Raw genomic sequence first — 15,785 nt, 5'->3', positions numbered from 1 at the left:
CAGGTTTTTTTTTTTTTTTTTTTTTTTTAACTTAAAACAAGTCTGTTCATTTCAGTTTCTTGTTGCCTTTTATTTTTTCAGAAATAAAAACGTTTCCCACATCTCTAGCTAGCATCCAGTTAAACTACAAACATGGGTGCAAGTGTGGGGCCCTGCCTGGTGACGCTGGCCTCTGCCATTGCCCCTCCATGGTGCACGGTGAGAAGCCGTGTCCGCACGGCTTCAGCCCAGCGCCTTGCTGTGCCCCATCCGCTCCCAGTTACACCAGTGGGCCCGGGAGCCATGGTGGCCCAGCTGGCCGCCTGCCAGAGCAGCCGTTCACGGGCGGCCCCGTGCCAGAACGAGGGGATGCAGGGGGCCAGGAGCCGTCCCAGCCGCTCCTCCCCGTCCCTCGCCCACCTCCCGCGGAGCACCGGGGAGGGGCTGCGCGCAGCACCCCAGCGGGTCCGGCGGCTTTATGGCGGCGTGTGTGTGCTCTTGGGGAGGAGCTGCCTTTCCCACAGGGCCGCGAGCAGGCACGCCTGCAAACACCGGGGCGAAGCGTGCGGCTCTGCCCAGCCCTGCCGGAGCTTTGGGCACGGCCGCGTCCGGGGCCAGAACGGCCGGAGGAGCTCACCGTGCGTCCCAGGGCCGGGGGCTGCGGGCGGGCAGCCGGGGGCCAGGGGCCGGGGGAAGCCCGGCGAGGCGAGGGGCGGGCGGCCGGGGGCCGCCCCCTGGGGCCGGGCCGCGCAGGTGCGGCGGACGCTGAGCCCCTGGGGAGGCTGGGGCCACCCCCGCTGCAGGGACCCGCCGCAGGTACCGGGGGACCGCGGGGTGGGCGACGTGGGGCCGGGCCGGGGGGGTCGCAGCCCCCGGGAGTGCGGGCGGTGGGGCGGATGGGTGATGGGTACGGCTTTCCTGCGGAGCGGCAGCGCCGTGCCCAGAGAGCCGCCGGCAGGGGGGCTGCCGGCACGCCGTGTTCGCAGGGGGGCAGAACCTTGCGTTCCATTTTCGCCATGCCCTGAGTCTCAAGCTTGGCTTTCACTCTCCTGCTGGAAGCCCTGGGCTGGGCGGTCCGGGCCGCGGGAGCCCCCCCTGCGCTGCCTCCATGCCCGGGCGGCGGTGGGTATAGGAAGGCCCCCCCGGCTGCGGCAGGAGCGGGGACTTCCCGCAGGGAGCAGCCCCGCCGGCTGTCCCGGTGCCCCGCCGTGCCGGCTCCGCGCCGCAGACCCGCGGAACTCGTTCTGCCCCGCGAGCCGGGGCCGGCGGCGCTGGGTGGTGAGCTGGGAGCAGCAGGCGGCACGGCCCGGCTCGGCCCGGCCCTGCCCTGCAGACGGGCTGCAAACCGCGCCCGGGCGCTGTGCTGAGCTGAGCTGCCCACCCGGGGCTTGCTCGGCCCCGGGGTCGGGCTGCGGGGCTCCAAGCGGGGTCCCGCTGCTGCGGCTCTTGTCCCCGCACTTTCATGCCCCGGCTGCTTTGATCGGGGAGGTGGCACACAACAGCTTTTCACGCTGCTGCTCCACTTGTGCATGGGTGCGGGTCACAGCCACTGCGCTCCGTCCTCCCCAGCCCTGTCCCGGGGTGCTGGGCACAGGCGGTGATCACAGGGGGCTGGCTGAGCTGATGGGGTCGAGCTGGAGGCAGGCCTGAGACCTGTGCCCGGGGAGCGCTGTGTGATCAAGCAGGAGGGTGATGTGGGCTGGAGGTGTCAGCTGGCTTGGGGACCCCATGGTGTGATGATCAGGGGTGGCCTCCAACCCAGGGATGGCAGTGAGTCCTGCCCGTGCCACGTGGGGTTGGGGTGTGACCCTGTGGCGTGGTTTGCTTGCTCCCAGCACAGACGCATCCAGCTCCTTCTGGCAAGGGTGAGTGATTTCTGGGCCAGGTGATGTCGGAGGCTGTGGACCTGTCATTCCTGTCGGATGTCGAGAAGGATTTGATCCTGCAGGTCCTGCAGCGCGATGAGGAGCTCCGTAAAGCAGAGGAGAGGAGAATCAGGTGTGGATGTGTCTGGGCAGGCAGGGTGCTGCCTCCCCTGGTTCACCCAAGGGGTGGCTGGAGGGGCGAGGACTGGTGCAGTGTGGCTGGCTGGGAGCTTTGTGCTGGTCTTGGGGTCTGCCTCTGGCTCTGATTCTCCTGGTCTTTGGGTCCGAGCAGGCGCCTGAAGAATGAGCTGCTGGAGATCCGGCGCAAGGGGGCCAAGCGGAGCAGCCAGCGCTACAGCGAGCGGACGTGTGCCCGCTGCCAGCAGAGCCTGGGCCGCATCAGCCCCAAGGCCAACACCTGCCGGGGCTGCAACCACTTGGTGTGTCGGGACTGCCGTTCCTATGGCCCCAACAGCTCCTGGCGCTGCAAAGTCTGCACCAAGGAGGCGTGAGTACCCAGGGACCGAATGGCACAGACCTTCTGCGTGCTGCTCTGTCCCCTTCCTCCTCCCAGTCATCCCAACTTGATGCCCCTTGGCCACCCTCTGTAGTCCAGCCCTGGGCTCTCAGCCTGGTCTTCTCCACCCCAGGGCAGTTGTCTCTGCTGTAGCTTCCCCAGGCTGCTCAAGGTAGGCAACCTTGGCTGGGCAATCAAGAGCTGGGCCGTGCCCTGCTCTTGGGTCTCTTTTGCGCCCACCCTGCTCCTTTCACCCCTTTATGTGACTCCAGCCTGTGTTTCAGGCAGCCCAGTTTTCTCTCTCTCCTTTACTTCACCTGCCATACAGACCCTCCCTCTCAATCCGTGTTTTCTGATGGTGCAGATGGCCCATCATCTGCCCAGGGCATGGTCTCTGCTCAGCCTCCCGCTGGGTGTGCTCCTCTTGGCTGGTTCCCAGCACCATGGGCATTTGAAGGGTGCGGTGGGATGCAGGGAACGGCCCCTCACTGCCCCTCTGCCCTACAGGGAGCTGAAGAAGACAACGGGGGACTGGTTCTACGACCAGAGAGTCAACCGCTTCGCCAACAGGCTGGGCAGTGACATCGTGCGGCTGTCTCTGCGGCACAAGTCTGCAGGTAGGGTGAGGTGGTGCTGTGCCACCAGGTGTTGGAGCGATGCCTTCTTCCGAAGCCTGTCCCTCCAGGATGCTCCAGCTCGCCTTGGCCTGTGCCCAGATCGGGGTTTAGCCAGGAAGACCCTCTCTTCGAGGCTCTGGGCTTCTGTGCTGGGGAGCGAGCCCCTCCTGAGTCCTCTCTGCTTTCAGCCAGCAAGAGGGAGACCGTGGGACAAACCCTCCTCCAGAAAGCACAGCTTGGTGATCCCAAGAACATCTCTGCGCCCCAGCAGAAGAGCCCCCAGGAGCCCCGGAAGGCACACAGGTGAGGGAGAGCTGTTCTGAAGACCCTGTGTTTGGGGAGGGGTCACTGATAGCCCATCTCGGTGCAGGGGAGACAGCTGTGGGGATGAGAGAGTAGCTGCCACCCTGCTCTGGTCACAGCCCAGAAGGTCTCTCTCAGACCAGCTTCCTCACCAAATGGGATGTACCTGTGGTTTTGTTTGTCTGCAGTTTGTTTCCTGATGCCTCAGACCCTCGGGATGGTAAGAGTGACACAGAGTCCATGGAAAACATGAGCTTGGATGGCTACAGACCTGGTCCTGGTGCCGCTGGGGGCAGGTAAGGTCAAGGCTGGGACAGGTTGTCTGTGGTAGCGCTGGCCTGGCAGAGAACGAGGACCTTCATCTGAAGGCTGTCTTTGTCTGCGTGCTGCCTCGGCCTGGGGAGGGAGATGCTGGCTCTTCTTGCCAGCCCGACACCTCGCACTGGGCAGACAGGTCCTCTGCTCCCTGCACTGTTCCGGGCTTGTTCATGCAGCTCTGCGGAGCTTGTGGCGAGAGCAGTTCCCAGCCAAAACTTGGTTTCCTGGCTGTGCTTCTTTTGGCTGACGTGCCGGCCCAAGACAGACCTTTTCTGTGTCCTCTGCAGGAGAAACTCTCTGGAGAAAGCTACCGCTATCAAAGAGGGAAAACAGGTTGCTGCACCAGCAGGACCCGTGGCGGCCAGCCTGACCCTCCCTCTCCCCTCCAGAAGCGTGCTTTCTGCCTCCAACAGACGGGTGAGTGCCAGGGCTCAGGGCTGGGAGCCCTGCAGTGCCCTCTCTGCTCTGCTCTGCACTGAGCTTCTCCCTCCTAGGAGGCTCCTGTGGGAAGCCGCAGTAGTGTGTTGGCGGATGAGCATGAAGCTTTATTCAAGAAGAACCCCCGGAGGGTGGTGAGACCTGCGGGTGAGAGCTGTGTGGAGCCTGGGGAGGCTTTGGTGTGGGTGCATGAGGTCTGGGCAGCTCACTGTGGTGATGGAGCTGCAGGGCTGTGCTAATCCTGAAGCCTCCTTGTCTTGCCTCCCCATCTCCCATGCAGACTACACCAAGTCGGTGATTGACTTGCGCCCAGAAGACTTCGTGGGTGAGGGCAGCACCCTGGGAGACAGGAGCAAGTCGGTCCCCGGCCTCACCACGGAGCTGGTGAGACCCTTGGTGGTGATGGCTCTGGCTGAGGAGTGAAGCTAGCCGTGGGGTGGAGCTGGCTGCACTGCTCATGTGCCCACGCCTCCCCGCTGCTCCCCACGCAGACGGTCTCTCTGTCGTTGCAGGATGAGGAGGAGGAGGACATCGATAACCTGGTGGAGATCCATCGCCAGAGGGTGGCCCGGGGCAGCATGCGCAGCGGCACCTCCTCGGTGAGTCCCGTGGCTTGGCTGCACTCTAGAAGCTGTGGAGAAGGGCAGTGCCGGCTGCCTGTGTGGGAGGGAGGCTGGGCTGGCTGCTCCTGGGGCACGGGAGCTTTGTCCCTTTGTGTGGAGTTAAAATATGGAGGAACTCCCAGCTGTTTCCCAGGGAGCCTGCATGTTAATGGGGCACTCAGTGACCGTCCCCAGCCAGGAAGAGCTGGTCTTGGGCTAGGAGAGGGGTTGTGTGGCAGAGCTACCAAGAATAGCCTTGCTGAGGGGAAACGGGATGGTGAGGCTGCCAAGCTCAGGCCAGCCGTGCCTTCCAGAGCACGCTGGGGAGCATGGTCAGCATCTACAGCGAGGCTGGTGACTTCGGGAACATCACGGTCACCGGGGGCATCTCCTTCTCCCTGAGCTATGAGCTGAAAACACAGACCTTGTTCATCCATGTGAAGGAGTGTCGCCAGCTGGCCTACGGGGACGAGGCAAAGAAGCGCTCCAACCCGTGAGTGCTGGGAGGGAAATGGCGAGCTGGGCAGGGACAGACTGGTGGTGCTGCATGGATCAGGGGCTCTGCTGGTGATGCTCAGCAGGGTGTGGGGTGCCCATGGGAGATGAGAGTTGTAAGGGGGGGTTCTTGGTGAGGTGGGAGGCCTGGGCTGTCCATGGGGGCTCAGGGGTGAGGAACTCACCTGCTCCTCCCCTCAGGTATGTGAAGACCTACCTCCTGCCTGACAAATCCCGGCAAGGAAAGCGCAAGACGACCATCAAACGCAACACCGTGAACCCCCTGTACAATGAGCTGCTGAAGGTGAGCAGGGATGGTCTGGGGGCAAGCAGCTCCCCTCCGCTGGGGGCCAGGTAGGCGCTCGGCCTCTGGGGATGCTGCTTGAACAGCACTGCAACAAGGGGTTCTCCCCTTCTGTGGTTCTGCTTTCCCCTCTATGACAAAAAGGGGAGCCCTGTGGGAGTGTGGAGGTGGAGGCTTGGTGGGGGTGTCCTACATCCAGACATTGTGCCCTGAAAGCTGGAAAAACAAACAAACAAAAAAAAACATTTCCAGGCTGGGTCACTGCTGTAGTATCACTGTGGTGTCTAGTCCTTGGGTGCTGTGGAGGCACATCTGAAGATGTGAGAGCGTGTGTGCGTCCTTCGCAGCCAGCGTTCCTGGCTCCTGTGCCATCCCCCAGGGCAGGGGATTCTTATGCATGTTATCCATGGACGTTGCTTTCCCTTGGAGAAGGCTCCTTACCACCAGGGCATGGCAGCCTGGCTGTGCAAGCCGGAGGGCAGCACGGCTGCAGAGGCAGATAAGGCAGTTCTGGCCCCAGCAGCAGAAGCACTCAGTGCTGCCCTTTACGCTCCTGGTCCCCACTGCGGCTGGCACAGGGCAGTGGGAAGGGCTGGCCTCCGTCCCTGAGCCCCGCTGAATGGAGGCAGTGCGTCCCGGCACTTTCCGACAGGAAGGAAGTGGGAGCTGGAAAGCATGGTTTGGTTTCCAGGCTCTTGTGGCTCAACTTGCCACAGCCCCAGGTTTGCTGAGGTCTTGTGCTCTGACCACCTGAGGCTTGGTGGACTGGCAGGGCTTCCCCTGCAGTGGGAAGGAGTGGGGTGGCTGGGTGCCACGAGCCCTGGATGCGCTCCAAGGGCTGCCCACCTGCACACCGACACTGCTGCCCTGCACCTGGGGCCTTCAGCAGGCTTTCCCCCCTCAGTACTGGGGGAGCTCAGCACAGTCTGGGGGCTGCCACTGGCTCACCTGTCTCTTTGCTGCCTCTCTTCCCAGTACGAGATTAACAAGTCCCTCCTGCTGGCAAGGACGCTGCAGTTCTCAGTCTGGCACCATGATCGCTTTGGCCGGAACACATTCCTGGGGGAGGTGGAGATCCCCATGGACTCCTGGAACTTCGACAGCCACCTGGAGGAATTTCTGCCCCTGCACGGCAAGGTACCTGCCGCAGCCCTCGCACGTCATTCCTGCATGTGAGGATGGCCCTGAGTGGGCAGAGGGGTGCAGGGGTCTTGGTCGAGCTACTGAAAGGCTTGTGCCAAAACAAGTCTTTGGAGAAACAAAGACCCCAGGTCAGATAGCAGCGCTGTCATAGTGAAAAAGGCAGATCTAAACTTAAGCCTGGGTTCTCTTTTCCTCAGTATATCCCATGTGATGCAGTCAGATGTCTCTCTGCCCAGTCAGGTATTTTCATTCTGTTTGCATGATTGCTCCAAGACTGCAGCTCTTCCTGTCTCCCTGCCCCAGTAAGGAAGAATGGGAGCCAACTTCAGGGAAACAAATAGGGGAAATTGGGCTCGGCATCCTGTTGTGGGCTGCAGAACAGTGCAGTGAGAGGATGTTGTGCAGCTGGATGGCAACAGCAGATGCTTTTGCTGTTGGACTTACTCAGGAGCCTGGATCTCTTGATGAGCTCTCGATGCAGACTCAGCCCTTTGCATTGCTGGGGCTCAAGCGACTTGTGGCTGCTGAGCTAAATGGGTTTTCCTAAGGGATGCAGTTCAGGCAGAGTACCATCCCAAAGGAGCTGGTCTCTGAGCCTGAGCTGGTGACTGCTGGAGAGGGCCTGCAGGCATTTGTGCCAGCTAAGCCATCTCTAGAAGAAACCAGGCCTTTTGGCCAAGAGCTGATAGCTGCTCTGTGCAGCCCAGGCTGTTGCTGTGTCCGCTTTGGCTTTTTCACAGTGCTGTGGTAACCTGCTCATTGCCTCTTTGCAGACTGGGGCAGATGCTGCTGGCCTCCACCAGTACAAGGGGGAACTGGTTGTCTCCATGAAGTACATCCCATCCTCCAAGCACCCTGGGGCTGGAAGTGGCAGAAAGGGTGAGTACTGGAGCTCCACCATCTTTGTATAACCTGGGGGCATTCACTGCCCTCTGCAACATGCTGGAAATTCCCATCTTCAGATACCTTGCACTGCACTGGGAACTGCTTGTGAGCGAGCAAGCTGGCTGTATTTGTTGGGTTGTGCAACTTGAGATGTCTGAAATGCCTGTGAGCTGCTGGCTGCTTCAGGTCACGTTAGACCTGGCTGCCCTCAGGCTGCCTGAGCAGCTCCAGTGCTTTCCTGAGACTGGACCAGGGTCACCAGTGCTCGACCCTGGTCCAGGCTGGACTGTCAGGTCCCACATGGAGCTGTTTGCCTTGGCAGTCAGGACCAGCAAGGGAAGAGGCAGAAGGAGTTACCACCCTGTACCTGCCTCTGAGCTGAAGGCCCTTCTGCAGGACCTTTCGGGGGGTGGGGGGAAGCAGTGGTGAAAGTTAATTAAATCTTGCTCTGCTGTTTTTTGTTTGTTTGTTTGTTTTTCCAGGCAAAACAGGGGAAGGTGGTGAGCTCCAGGTCTGGATCAAAGAGGCCAAGAACCTCACAGCTGCCAAATCTGGGGGGACATCAGACAGCTTTGTGAAGGGGTGAGTGTGGGTACTAGAGCGGGAAGCTATGGCAGATGGGTGAAAGCACTGCCCTCCCTGGCTGCCTCCCGTGACACTTCTGGAGCTGGTGCTGAGGTCTAGGGGAGGGAAGTGTCTCCTCATTAACTGCCCTGTGCTGGCTGCGTCTGTACCCTGAAATTCGCTGTCTGCCCATCTCTTACTAGAGAGGAGTTTTCAGTAGCAAACACGTTCCTGGGTTTCGGCCAGTTGAGAAGAGCTGCTCAGGGTCTGTGAGGCCTGGGGCCTGTTTGTCATGGCTGGAGGCTGCGCAGAGGGGTCCCCTGAGCTGGGGAGGTGCTTGTGCTCTTCCTGCAGGCTTGGCCCTTTTCCCAGGCTAGCAGGGCTGTGTGCCAGGTCTGGCTCCTCCAAAAGCTGCCATCAAATTGTCTTCCCGGAGGTCATCAAGCAGCCAGGCAGCTGTGACTTGGGTTACATGTGGAGGTAGTTGTGTGTGTGTTGCTAACTCCAGCGGGGCTGCTTCCCCCAGCTACCTCCTGCCACATAAAAACAAGGCCTCCAAGAGGAAGACACCTGTGGTAAAGAAGACCCTGAACCCTCATTACAACCACACATTCGTCTACAATGGCATCAACCCCGAGGACCTGCAGCACATCTGCCTGGAGCTGACTGTCTGGGACCGGGAGCCTCTGTCCAGCAATGACTTTCTTGGAGGCGTCCGCCTGGGTGTGGGCAATGGTGAGGAGCCCTGGGGCTGTGGGGAGGAGCTGCAATCTGCAGTGGGGTGTGGGGGTGAGGAAGGCTGCTGTCCTGGTGGGAGAGGCCCCATGCAGCCTCTCACAGCTGCAGGACCAGTGATTTTGCCTGGGGCTGCCTCTGCTGCAGGGAAGCCGCTCCTGCACGGAGGCTGTAACTTCTGCCTGTCTCCTTTCTCCAAGGCATGAGCAACGGGCAGGCTGTGGACTGGATGGACTCCACGGGTGAGGAGCTGAACCTGTGGCAGAAGATGTGCCAGTACCCAGGCTCGTGGGCGGAGGGCACGCTCCAGCTCCGTTCTACCATGGCCAAGCTGAGGCCGTAGGCAGCAGCACAGGCACCATGCCTCACCCTGGGGCTGGCACGGCTGCTCTGGAGCTGCAGCACAGCCAAACAGGGGTGCCAAACTTAATTATTTTTTGCCTGTATTTTAATAAACATGACCTTCTCTAAACAGGCTTGGGCAGAAAATCTTCTTGGTCTAGCTTCTCTTAAAGGGTTTTTGCATTTGTCCTAAGCTTTGGACCAAAATTAAGGCTGAACTGGAGTCCTTGTGGGCCCTCCCTTCTTTCCCCCCAGGCACAGTGCTTTGAAACCACTTTGAGTGGTTGGGTTTCTTTCTTCTTTTTTCTTTTCCTCCTCCCACCCTCTCTGTTTCACAATCTGCTCCCTCTTTGTCTCCTCCACCCTCCTCCCCAAGGAAGGTGCTGGCACTGGGGCTCTGTGGTAACGAACAGCTCAGCTTGAGCCCCAGCTGTGGGGCTGGAGGGGAACAGCAGTGGGGCCATGCTGGACAAGATGTGCAGGGTCAGCGGGTGTGTGTGGGGCTGTGCCTGCGGAAGGGCTGTGGGGATGTGGGGCAACATAGCACAGCTTAGCTTACTTGGGGGCAGCTGCCCCGTCCCTGCATGGATGAGTTTTCCTGTGCCTCTCCGTAATGCTCTTTCTACCAACGCTGATATTTTTTATACAAATTTATTAATTTCAAGTTAATATTCTACTGCCACAACAGTTCCCAGGAAGGGTGCCACAGTGCTGGGTAGAAGGGGAAGCACGTGATAGGGTGCAGATCATGATTGTCTGGGGTAGTCTGCGCTGGATGTCTGTTGCCGTCTGCTGAGCATGGGGCCATTGGCTAATAGAGGCTTTCTAATGGTTCTGGCAGGAGCCTGGCATCAGGGCCTGGCCAGCAGGACTGAGCCCAGGCAGGGAGGGAGCACGTTTAAGTTGTGTATGAGGTGAGGACGGCCACAAGGAGGGTGAAGCTGCTGCAATCGAGGCATTTGTAACGTCACCCTGCCTGCTCTTCCCTCCCCTCCCTCCTCTGCTCTGGCAGCCTTCCTAGGATTCGGGGCACTCACTTGTCTGCAGTCTGTCCTCCCACTGGGTTCCCTTTTCCCTCCTGCCCTGGAGTTTGAACAGAGGCACTCCAGCATCTCCTGGTGTGATCCTGGCTGGTGCTGAGCCACCCTGCCCTGCAGCCAGATGGGGCTTCTGGCTGCTGCGCAGTGGGCACGCTGCTAGCACGTAGCCCCTGTCCCATTTTGTCTCTGCTCACCTCTCAGTGCCAGAGCAGCCTGAGAGTGGCCCCCTTCCCCCTGGAAGTCCTTGGCATCCCGGTCCTCCTCTACAGTGGGTGACTAGAAAAGCAGAAAGGAAGGTGTCTGTCCTCTGAGGGGGTGGCAGGGGTCTCCCTGGCGCTGCCTCAATCGCAGGGGTCCCCACTCTGTGCCCGCTGGGCTGCCTCCTGCTCGCTCAGCAGGTAGGTGTCGATGAAGTCGAAAATCTCGTCCGGGCTGATGGGCAAGATGTAGCGCTCACGATCGGTGCCCGCTTTGTCCAGCAGCACCATGTTGAAGTGGGAGCGGGTGAGGTGCAGGAACTGCCTGGGGGTGCAGAGAGGAGCTGGTGGTTAGGGCTGGGGGCCCTGGTTTGGGGCTGAGCCTTCCTACCCCACCCAGCCATGGTCAGGCCCTCCTGAGGGTGGTGGCTTCTACCTCCTGAGGACTGAGAGGTACCAGTTCCTCCTGGCAGCTTGGCGGTTGGGCTCCCCTTATCCCCCTGTTCTCCTGGAGGCACCTGCCCTGGCTCTCCAGGACAACCCCCTCCAGCTGCTCCTGCCTGAAGGGCCATGTACCCTGCAGCCAGCCTGCCCCGTCCCGTGGTACCTGAGCTCCTCCATGATGCCAACAGACAGCTGGTGCTCCCGGATGCGTCCCACTTCGTGCGGGGGCTGCCCCACCAGCTCAATGATGGTGACGTGCCGCAGGTCCAGCCCACACGTGGCTTGCTGCAGAGGAGAAGGGGAGGTGGTGAGAGGGTGCTGGTGGGGCACAAGAAGGCGGCGGTGCGAGGCCTCACCTGCAGCATGGAGATCTGCATCTTGTAGTAGCGGTTAGCAGAGTCGGGGGCTGAGATGACAAGGAGCCGGCGTTTCTCGTAGAACTGATCCAGCAGGCTGGCTGCAGAGTTCACAGCTGTGTTGATCTGCATGGCTGGGGCATGAAGCAAGCGCATGAGCACAAGGAGAAATGCATTCTGCACCTTCTCTTCCCCATGCCTTCTCTCTGCTAGGCAGCGTTGCCCCTGAGTGCTGGGCATCTCTGCAAGCAGGTCCTCCCCTGCCCCTCGCCACTTACGTGCACAAAGGGGCTGGGAGCCTGTCCATTGCTGGGTGGACTGGCAGACCCGCAGGGAGGTGCCTTGGCGCTCATAGCCCCCGTCGCACAGGTACTCGCACGTGGCACCATAGTTGTTGCCATCAGAAGTGCAGGACAGGTAGCCGTGCTGCGGAGGCTTCAGCACAGGGCAGCGTCTCACTGCGAAGGAGGAGGCCAGGTGAGATCAGGCAGCCGAGCAGGCTAGGGGTGCAGGATACGGCCCCAGGGTGCAGGGAGGAGGGAGCCTGCAGCCCAATGGAGCCCTCTTCACCTTGGACACGGATCCTGAACTTGCAGCTGGCTCTGTTGTACGCCTGGTCGTAGGTAGTGTAGCGGATCACATGCTCTCCTTCAGGGAACTCTGAGCCAGGTTCTGGACCCCGCAGCATCACCCTGCAGCCAGCAGATGGGTTTCTTGGTCAGGGCCCCAGGAGGGACATTCAGCTGTCAACCAGTGCAGCCGCCAGCCTTGGCTGGAGATGTCAGCAGTGCCTCCTTGCTCACCTCTTGATGACACCGTCAGCAGAGTCCTTCACGCGCGGTGGGTCCCAGTACACCGTGGCAGTCAGCTTGCCTGGCTCTGCTATCCGTTCACGAGAGTCCGGGCAGCGGATTTTGGGAGGTTCGACATCTGCCCACAGGAAGGAGGAATAAGCTTGGGGAACCTGTGGATGTCGGGGCTGTGCTACAAGAGCAGGGCATGGGGTGCCCAGCAACCCCGCAGCTGCTGAGCACAGCCTGGCACCTGGAGCAAGCAAAGCCTGGTGTAATGCCAGCACTGAGTGACCAGGTTTGGCCCCAGTCCTGGAGCAATGTGCCCTGCACCAGCCTGAGCTCTGAGGCTAACAGCACCTGGGTCAGGCACCAGGGTGACGCCTGCAGGCACAGAGGGGACGGCAGGCAGCCCTGCCCATGGGGGCGCGTGCCCTAGCGGCATGGGGCTGGCTGACAGGCCGGGAGGATGGCAGGGTGAGAATTTACCTACACAGATCGGCTCGCTCCCGCTCCAGCGCCCGTCCTCCATGCACGTGCGGCTCCGCTCGCCCTCCAGCTGGTAGCCGGGCAGGCAGGTGTAGTCGCAGCGGGAATCCATCTGCACTCCTGCCGAGCACACATACGAGCCCCGCAGCACCGCTGGCAGCACATGGCATCGGATCTCTGGGCCAGACAGAACAAAGAGGGGAGGGAAGCAGCTGGGCTGGCCGTGCCAGCAGGCAGAGCTCCTGGGGCTGGCTGCCGCGGGGCTGGTGATGCCCGCAGGGAGGCCGGCAAGCTGGATCAGTGGGGCATACTCACGTCGGCAGTAGGCCATCCCGGACCAGCGGCGGCTGGGCAGGCACTGCACGGCGCTGCGCCCCACCAGCCGGTAGCCGCGGGCGCAGCTCAGCTCGCAGCGCGTCCCCAGGCTGCTGCGGTAGGAGCCCCCCTGGGGCGAGTAGCAGGTCGCCTCTCCGCGGTGGATGTTCAGCGTGGCACACCACTGGGGCACTTGGGGGGGGGGTGTAAAGGGAGATAAGGGAGGCACTTGGCTGTGCTGTGCCTCGGTTTCCCCACGGGGAACTGAGGAACAGGCCTGGGGTGCCATTACCTCGGCGGTAGTCCAGGGCAGGCTCAGGGGGGGCTTCTTCCACATACACTTCATTGGTGTGGCTCTCAGCAGTGTAGTATCCGGATCCTGACAAGGAGGAGAGAGATGAGGGCGCAGGTGGTGCTGCCTCCCTGTGCAGCAGCACAATCCTGTCCCAAACTGTCCCTCGAGTCCCCAGAGGGAAATCTCACCTCCAACTCGACTTTGCCCTGTTGTCCCAGTGCCCTGCTGGGTCTGGCAGCGCTGGGAAGGGTTAAGCAGGGCAGACAATGAGCCCCGTCCCCAGGGACATGGTGCATGCTGGCACCAGCCCGCAGACTAAACAGCCACAGGGGCAGACGCGGTTACTGCAGGAAATGGGTGCTGGCCTAAAACGGGCTGGCAGAGATCCCTGGCCTTTCCCTGCTGGGAAGTCATCCTCCAGCCGATCCTACTGAACTCTCCCTGCCACTGTGCCACGGGTACAACCAGCTCTGGTCCAGAGGAAAGAAAACCCCTCTCCTGCCTGTCCCAGCAGAGCAAGGGAGGAGAAGCACACCGCCTCACTGGAGAGGGCCAGGCAGAGATGCATCCCTTGCGTTCCAGGGCAGGATGAAGCTGCTGGAGGGACGGTGCTGGAGGAGCTTGGCCGGAGCTGCTGGACCCATGCCATCCCTGCTGCGGAGAGCGGCCCCTGGCCCCATAGGCAGGGGGAGGACAGCACTGTGAGGGCCTCGCACCAGCGGGGACCCTCTGGCCTGAACAACCCCGATGTTCCCATGGCAAAGTGACCGGTGGGGCAGGCAGGGAGGCGCAGGGGGCTGGGGAGGAAACCCTGCACGTAGAGAGAGCTGGCGCCCTTCCCTGCGGCCCCTCGGCACGCCAGCCGGCCGCGGCATTCCCCAGCGCTGAGCTCACATTTCCGCTGCTTTTCCGCTGGCCCCCGCCAGCGCTGCCCCCTCCTTGCCCCCCCATCGCTGTGGGGAGCCCATCCCACCACACCCCCTGCTTCGGTCCCGCTGCTGGGGCTGGGAGGGATTGTCCCCTTGCTGTGCTGTGTGCACTACCCAGCCTGGCAGCACCTATCTCCCCTTCCCCCCGTGCCTGCCCTTGGCAAGGGGGTGGTATGAAAGCTGAGGCCAACTCAACCAGCAGCCCCTCCGTCACGTGGAGGAAACTTTCATTGCAAACCTCTCCTATGAGAACCTTACTACAGAGCAACTCCCCCCACTTCCCACAAACTTGTGAAGTCACCCACTCGTTTCCACAAAGCCTTTTATCCTGCTGCCCTTCCCACGCCGGCTGGCGCCAAAGAAATACGGCATTCTCTGGGGAGCCCAGCACTAGGGCTGGCACCGGCGGGACCAGCAGCGGGGATGTGCAGCGGGGCTCCTGCCCGGCGAGCAGGGCTATGCAGCCTCCAGGCTCTGCCCCACCGCCCTGGGGGCTGCCTGCTGCCCGGGGGGCTGCCCCCTCCTTGCAGATATGCTGTTGCATTGCAGATGCTCACGTTGTGTGGCAGGCACTGCATTTTCATTCTCACCTGGGACAGTCCCAGCCCGGCAGGAGCATCCCCTGGCAGCACCACGAGGGGAAAGGGAAGGGGAAGGGGAAGGGAGGACGAGAGCCCTGGCCCAGCTGCCCAGCCGCGGGTGGGCTTGGGGCTGAGCGCTCCATCCAGGCGGACATCTGCTCGCCGATGGCTCCAGTGGGAGCGGGGAGTCAATGGAAAAGTTTAGCTCTCTCAAGCAGGGCTGTCATGGAGAGGCTGGTTATTTGCTCATCTCTGGATGCTTCCCAGCCCTGTGGTGGTGTCTGCTCTGCTCTCCTCGCCTCCCCAGGCCCTGATGCTCTCCTTGGCAGCACCGTACCAGGACAGCTCTCCTTCCACTCCCCAGCCTCTCACCTCCACCCTCACCCACCCCAACACTCGCTGTCCTGCTGCAAGCCCCCGCAAGGGGACCCGTGCAGGTGCCACCCCGCGATCCCCACGGCACCCACCTTCGTGCCATGTGGATGACACCAGCCTGGTGAGGAACACCAGCAGGATGGGGGCTGCCTCCTGCGCCATGCAGCGGGCTGTGGACAGGCCAGCCCTTCTGCCAGCACCCTGCAAAGATGGAAACGGGCTCGAATCAGCACGCGGCTCCCTCCGTCGCCCTGTCCCTACACCGTCGTAGTACGCTCCTGCTTGGCTGCGCTGCCTCTGCTGAGTAAACCCACTTTTCCCCTCCGCTGCCTATCCCAAACATTCAAAAGGCATGAGTCAGGCCCAAGACGATGAGATTGTCAAAAATAATAAATCCCAGGGCTGCCTATTTTTCCGTGCACCTTCTGCTTCTCCAAGGCTTCAAAAAGCTTTGCAGATGTTTCTCTGCGAGCAGCAGAGCCAGTAGACGCTTTCCAAGCAAGAGCGAGCAGAGGAGCTTCCACCAGCCCGGCCAGACTCCTGCAACGGGAGCTGAGGCGACGGGAGGCTGAGGACAAAACCACAGGAATCAGGACCCTTTTTTTTTTTTTTTTTTTTTTTTTTTTCCACCGGGGAAGGGCTGGCTCGTGCGGGACGAGCCGAGGCTGCAACGAGAGAGGAGGAAACCTCGCCGCGAAGCCCAGCCTTTGAGCCGAGTCCCGAGGGCGAGCGCTTCCAGCTGGGCTCTGGCTGCCAGCTGCACCCCGGCAGGCGGGGGCAGTGAACGGCGCCGGGCAGGGGGCCGCGGCCCCCGGGGACCCGCGCCCCGCCGTGCGGGACAGCGGGCACGGCGCGGGCAGGTAGGC

General features: G+C 61.6%; 2 protein-coding genes across 3 annotated transcripts; one reads left to right on the top strand and one right to left on the bottom strand.

Moving 5' to 3' along the window:
- The first annotated feature begins 751 nt into the window (after positions 1 to 751).
- On the top strand, positions 752 to 9,256 carry SYTL4 (synaptotagmin like 4). Of its 2 annotated transcripts, none has more exons than XM_035324941.1 (17): positions 752 to 795; positions 1,815 to 1,977; positions 2,137 to 2,352; positions 2,869 to 2,978; positions 3,167 to 3,281; positions 3,470 to 3,577; positions 3,887 to 4,016; positions 4,094 to 4,184; positions 4,318 to 4,421; positions 4,550 to 4,636; positions 4,954 to 5,132; positions 5,336 to 5,438; positions 6,414 to 6,575; positions 7,355 to 7,460; positions 7,949 to 8,048; positions 8,557 to 8,765; positions 8,966 to 9,256. In XM_035324941.1, the coding sequence occupies exons 2-17, from the start codon at positions 1,868 to 1,870 to the stop codon at positions 9,106 to 9,108; spliced, it is 2,073 nt and encodes a 690-aa protein (XP_035180832.1). In that variant the 5' UTR covers positions 752 to 795; positions 1,815 to 1,867; the 3' UTR covers positions 9,109 to 9,256. The 2 variants fall into 2 exon arrangements, with proteins under 2 accessions (XP_035180832.1, XP_035180833.1); XM_035324942.1 differs by lacking the exon at positions 752 to 795 and adding an exon at positions 811 to 866 and having other exon boundaries at positions 1,814 to 1,977.
- Positions 9,257 to 9,650: 394 nt separating this feature from the next.
- SRPX2 (sushi repeat containing protein X-linked 2) lies at positions 9,651 to 15,745 on the bottom strand. Its single transcript, XM_035324950.1, has 11 exons — positions 15,342 to 15,745; positions 15,012 to 15,109; positions 13,032 to 13,118; positions 12,740 to 12,931; positions 12,425 to 12,601; positions 11,948 to 12,074; positions 11,715 to 11,836; positions 11,423 to 11,602; positions 11,145 to 11,278; positions 10,952 to 11,073; positions 9,651 to 10,669 (listed from the first exon to the last, which is right to left on the bottom strand). The coding sequence occupies exons 2-11, from the start codon at positions 15,079 to 15,081 to the stop codon at positions 10,489 to 10,491; spliced, it is 1,392 nt and encodes a 463-aa protein (XP_035180841.1). The 5' UTR covers positions 15,082 to 15,109; positions 15,342 to 15,745; the 3' UTR covers positions 9,651 to 10,488.
- Between the last annotated feature and the right edge of the window lie 40 nt (positions 15,746 to 15,785).

This window comes from Oxyura jamaicensis, chromosome 4, assembly GCF_011077185.1.
Source record: "Oxyura jamaicensis isolate SHBP4307 breed ruddy duck chromosome 4, BPBGC_Ojam_1.0, whole genome shotgun sequence".
NCBI lineage: Eukaryota > Metazoa > Chordata > Aves > Anseriformes > Anatidae > Oxyura > Oxyura jamaicensis.
Note: the sequence above shows the minus strand (reverse complement) of the source record. Positions and strands in the feature narration are given on the sequence as shown.

Coding starts and splice junctions, on each gene's coding strand:
- SYTL4 (XM_035324941.1), top strand. CDS start 1,868: ATGTCGGAGGCTGTGGACCTGTCATTCCTGTCGGATGTCGAGAAGGAT. Junction 3,578..3,886: donor CCTGGTGCCGCTGGGGGCAG/GTAAGGTCAAGG, acceptor TGTCCTCTGCAG/GAGAAACTCTCTGGAGAAAG. Junction 5,133..5,335: donor GCAAAGAAGCGCTCCAACCC/GTGAGTGCTGGG, acceptor TCCTCCCCTCAG/GTATGTGAAGACCTACCTCC.
- SRPX2 (XM_035324950.1), bottom strand. CDS start 15,081: ATGGCGCAGGAGGCAGCCCCCATCCTGCTGGTGTTCCTCACCAGGCTG. Junction 13,119..15,011: donor GTCATCCACATGGCACGAAG/GTGGGTGCCGTG, acceptor CCTCCTTGTCAG/GATCCGGATACTACACTGCT. Junction 12,075..12,424: donor GAGCGAGCCGATCTGTGTAG/GTAAATTCTCAC, acceptor TCCTGTGGGCAG/ATGTCGAACCTCCCAAAATC.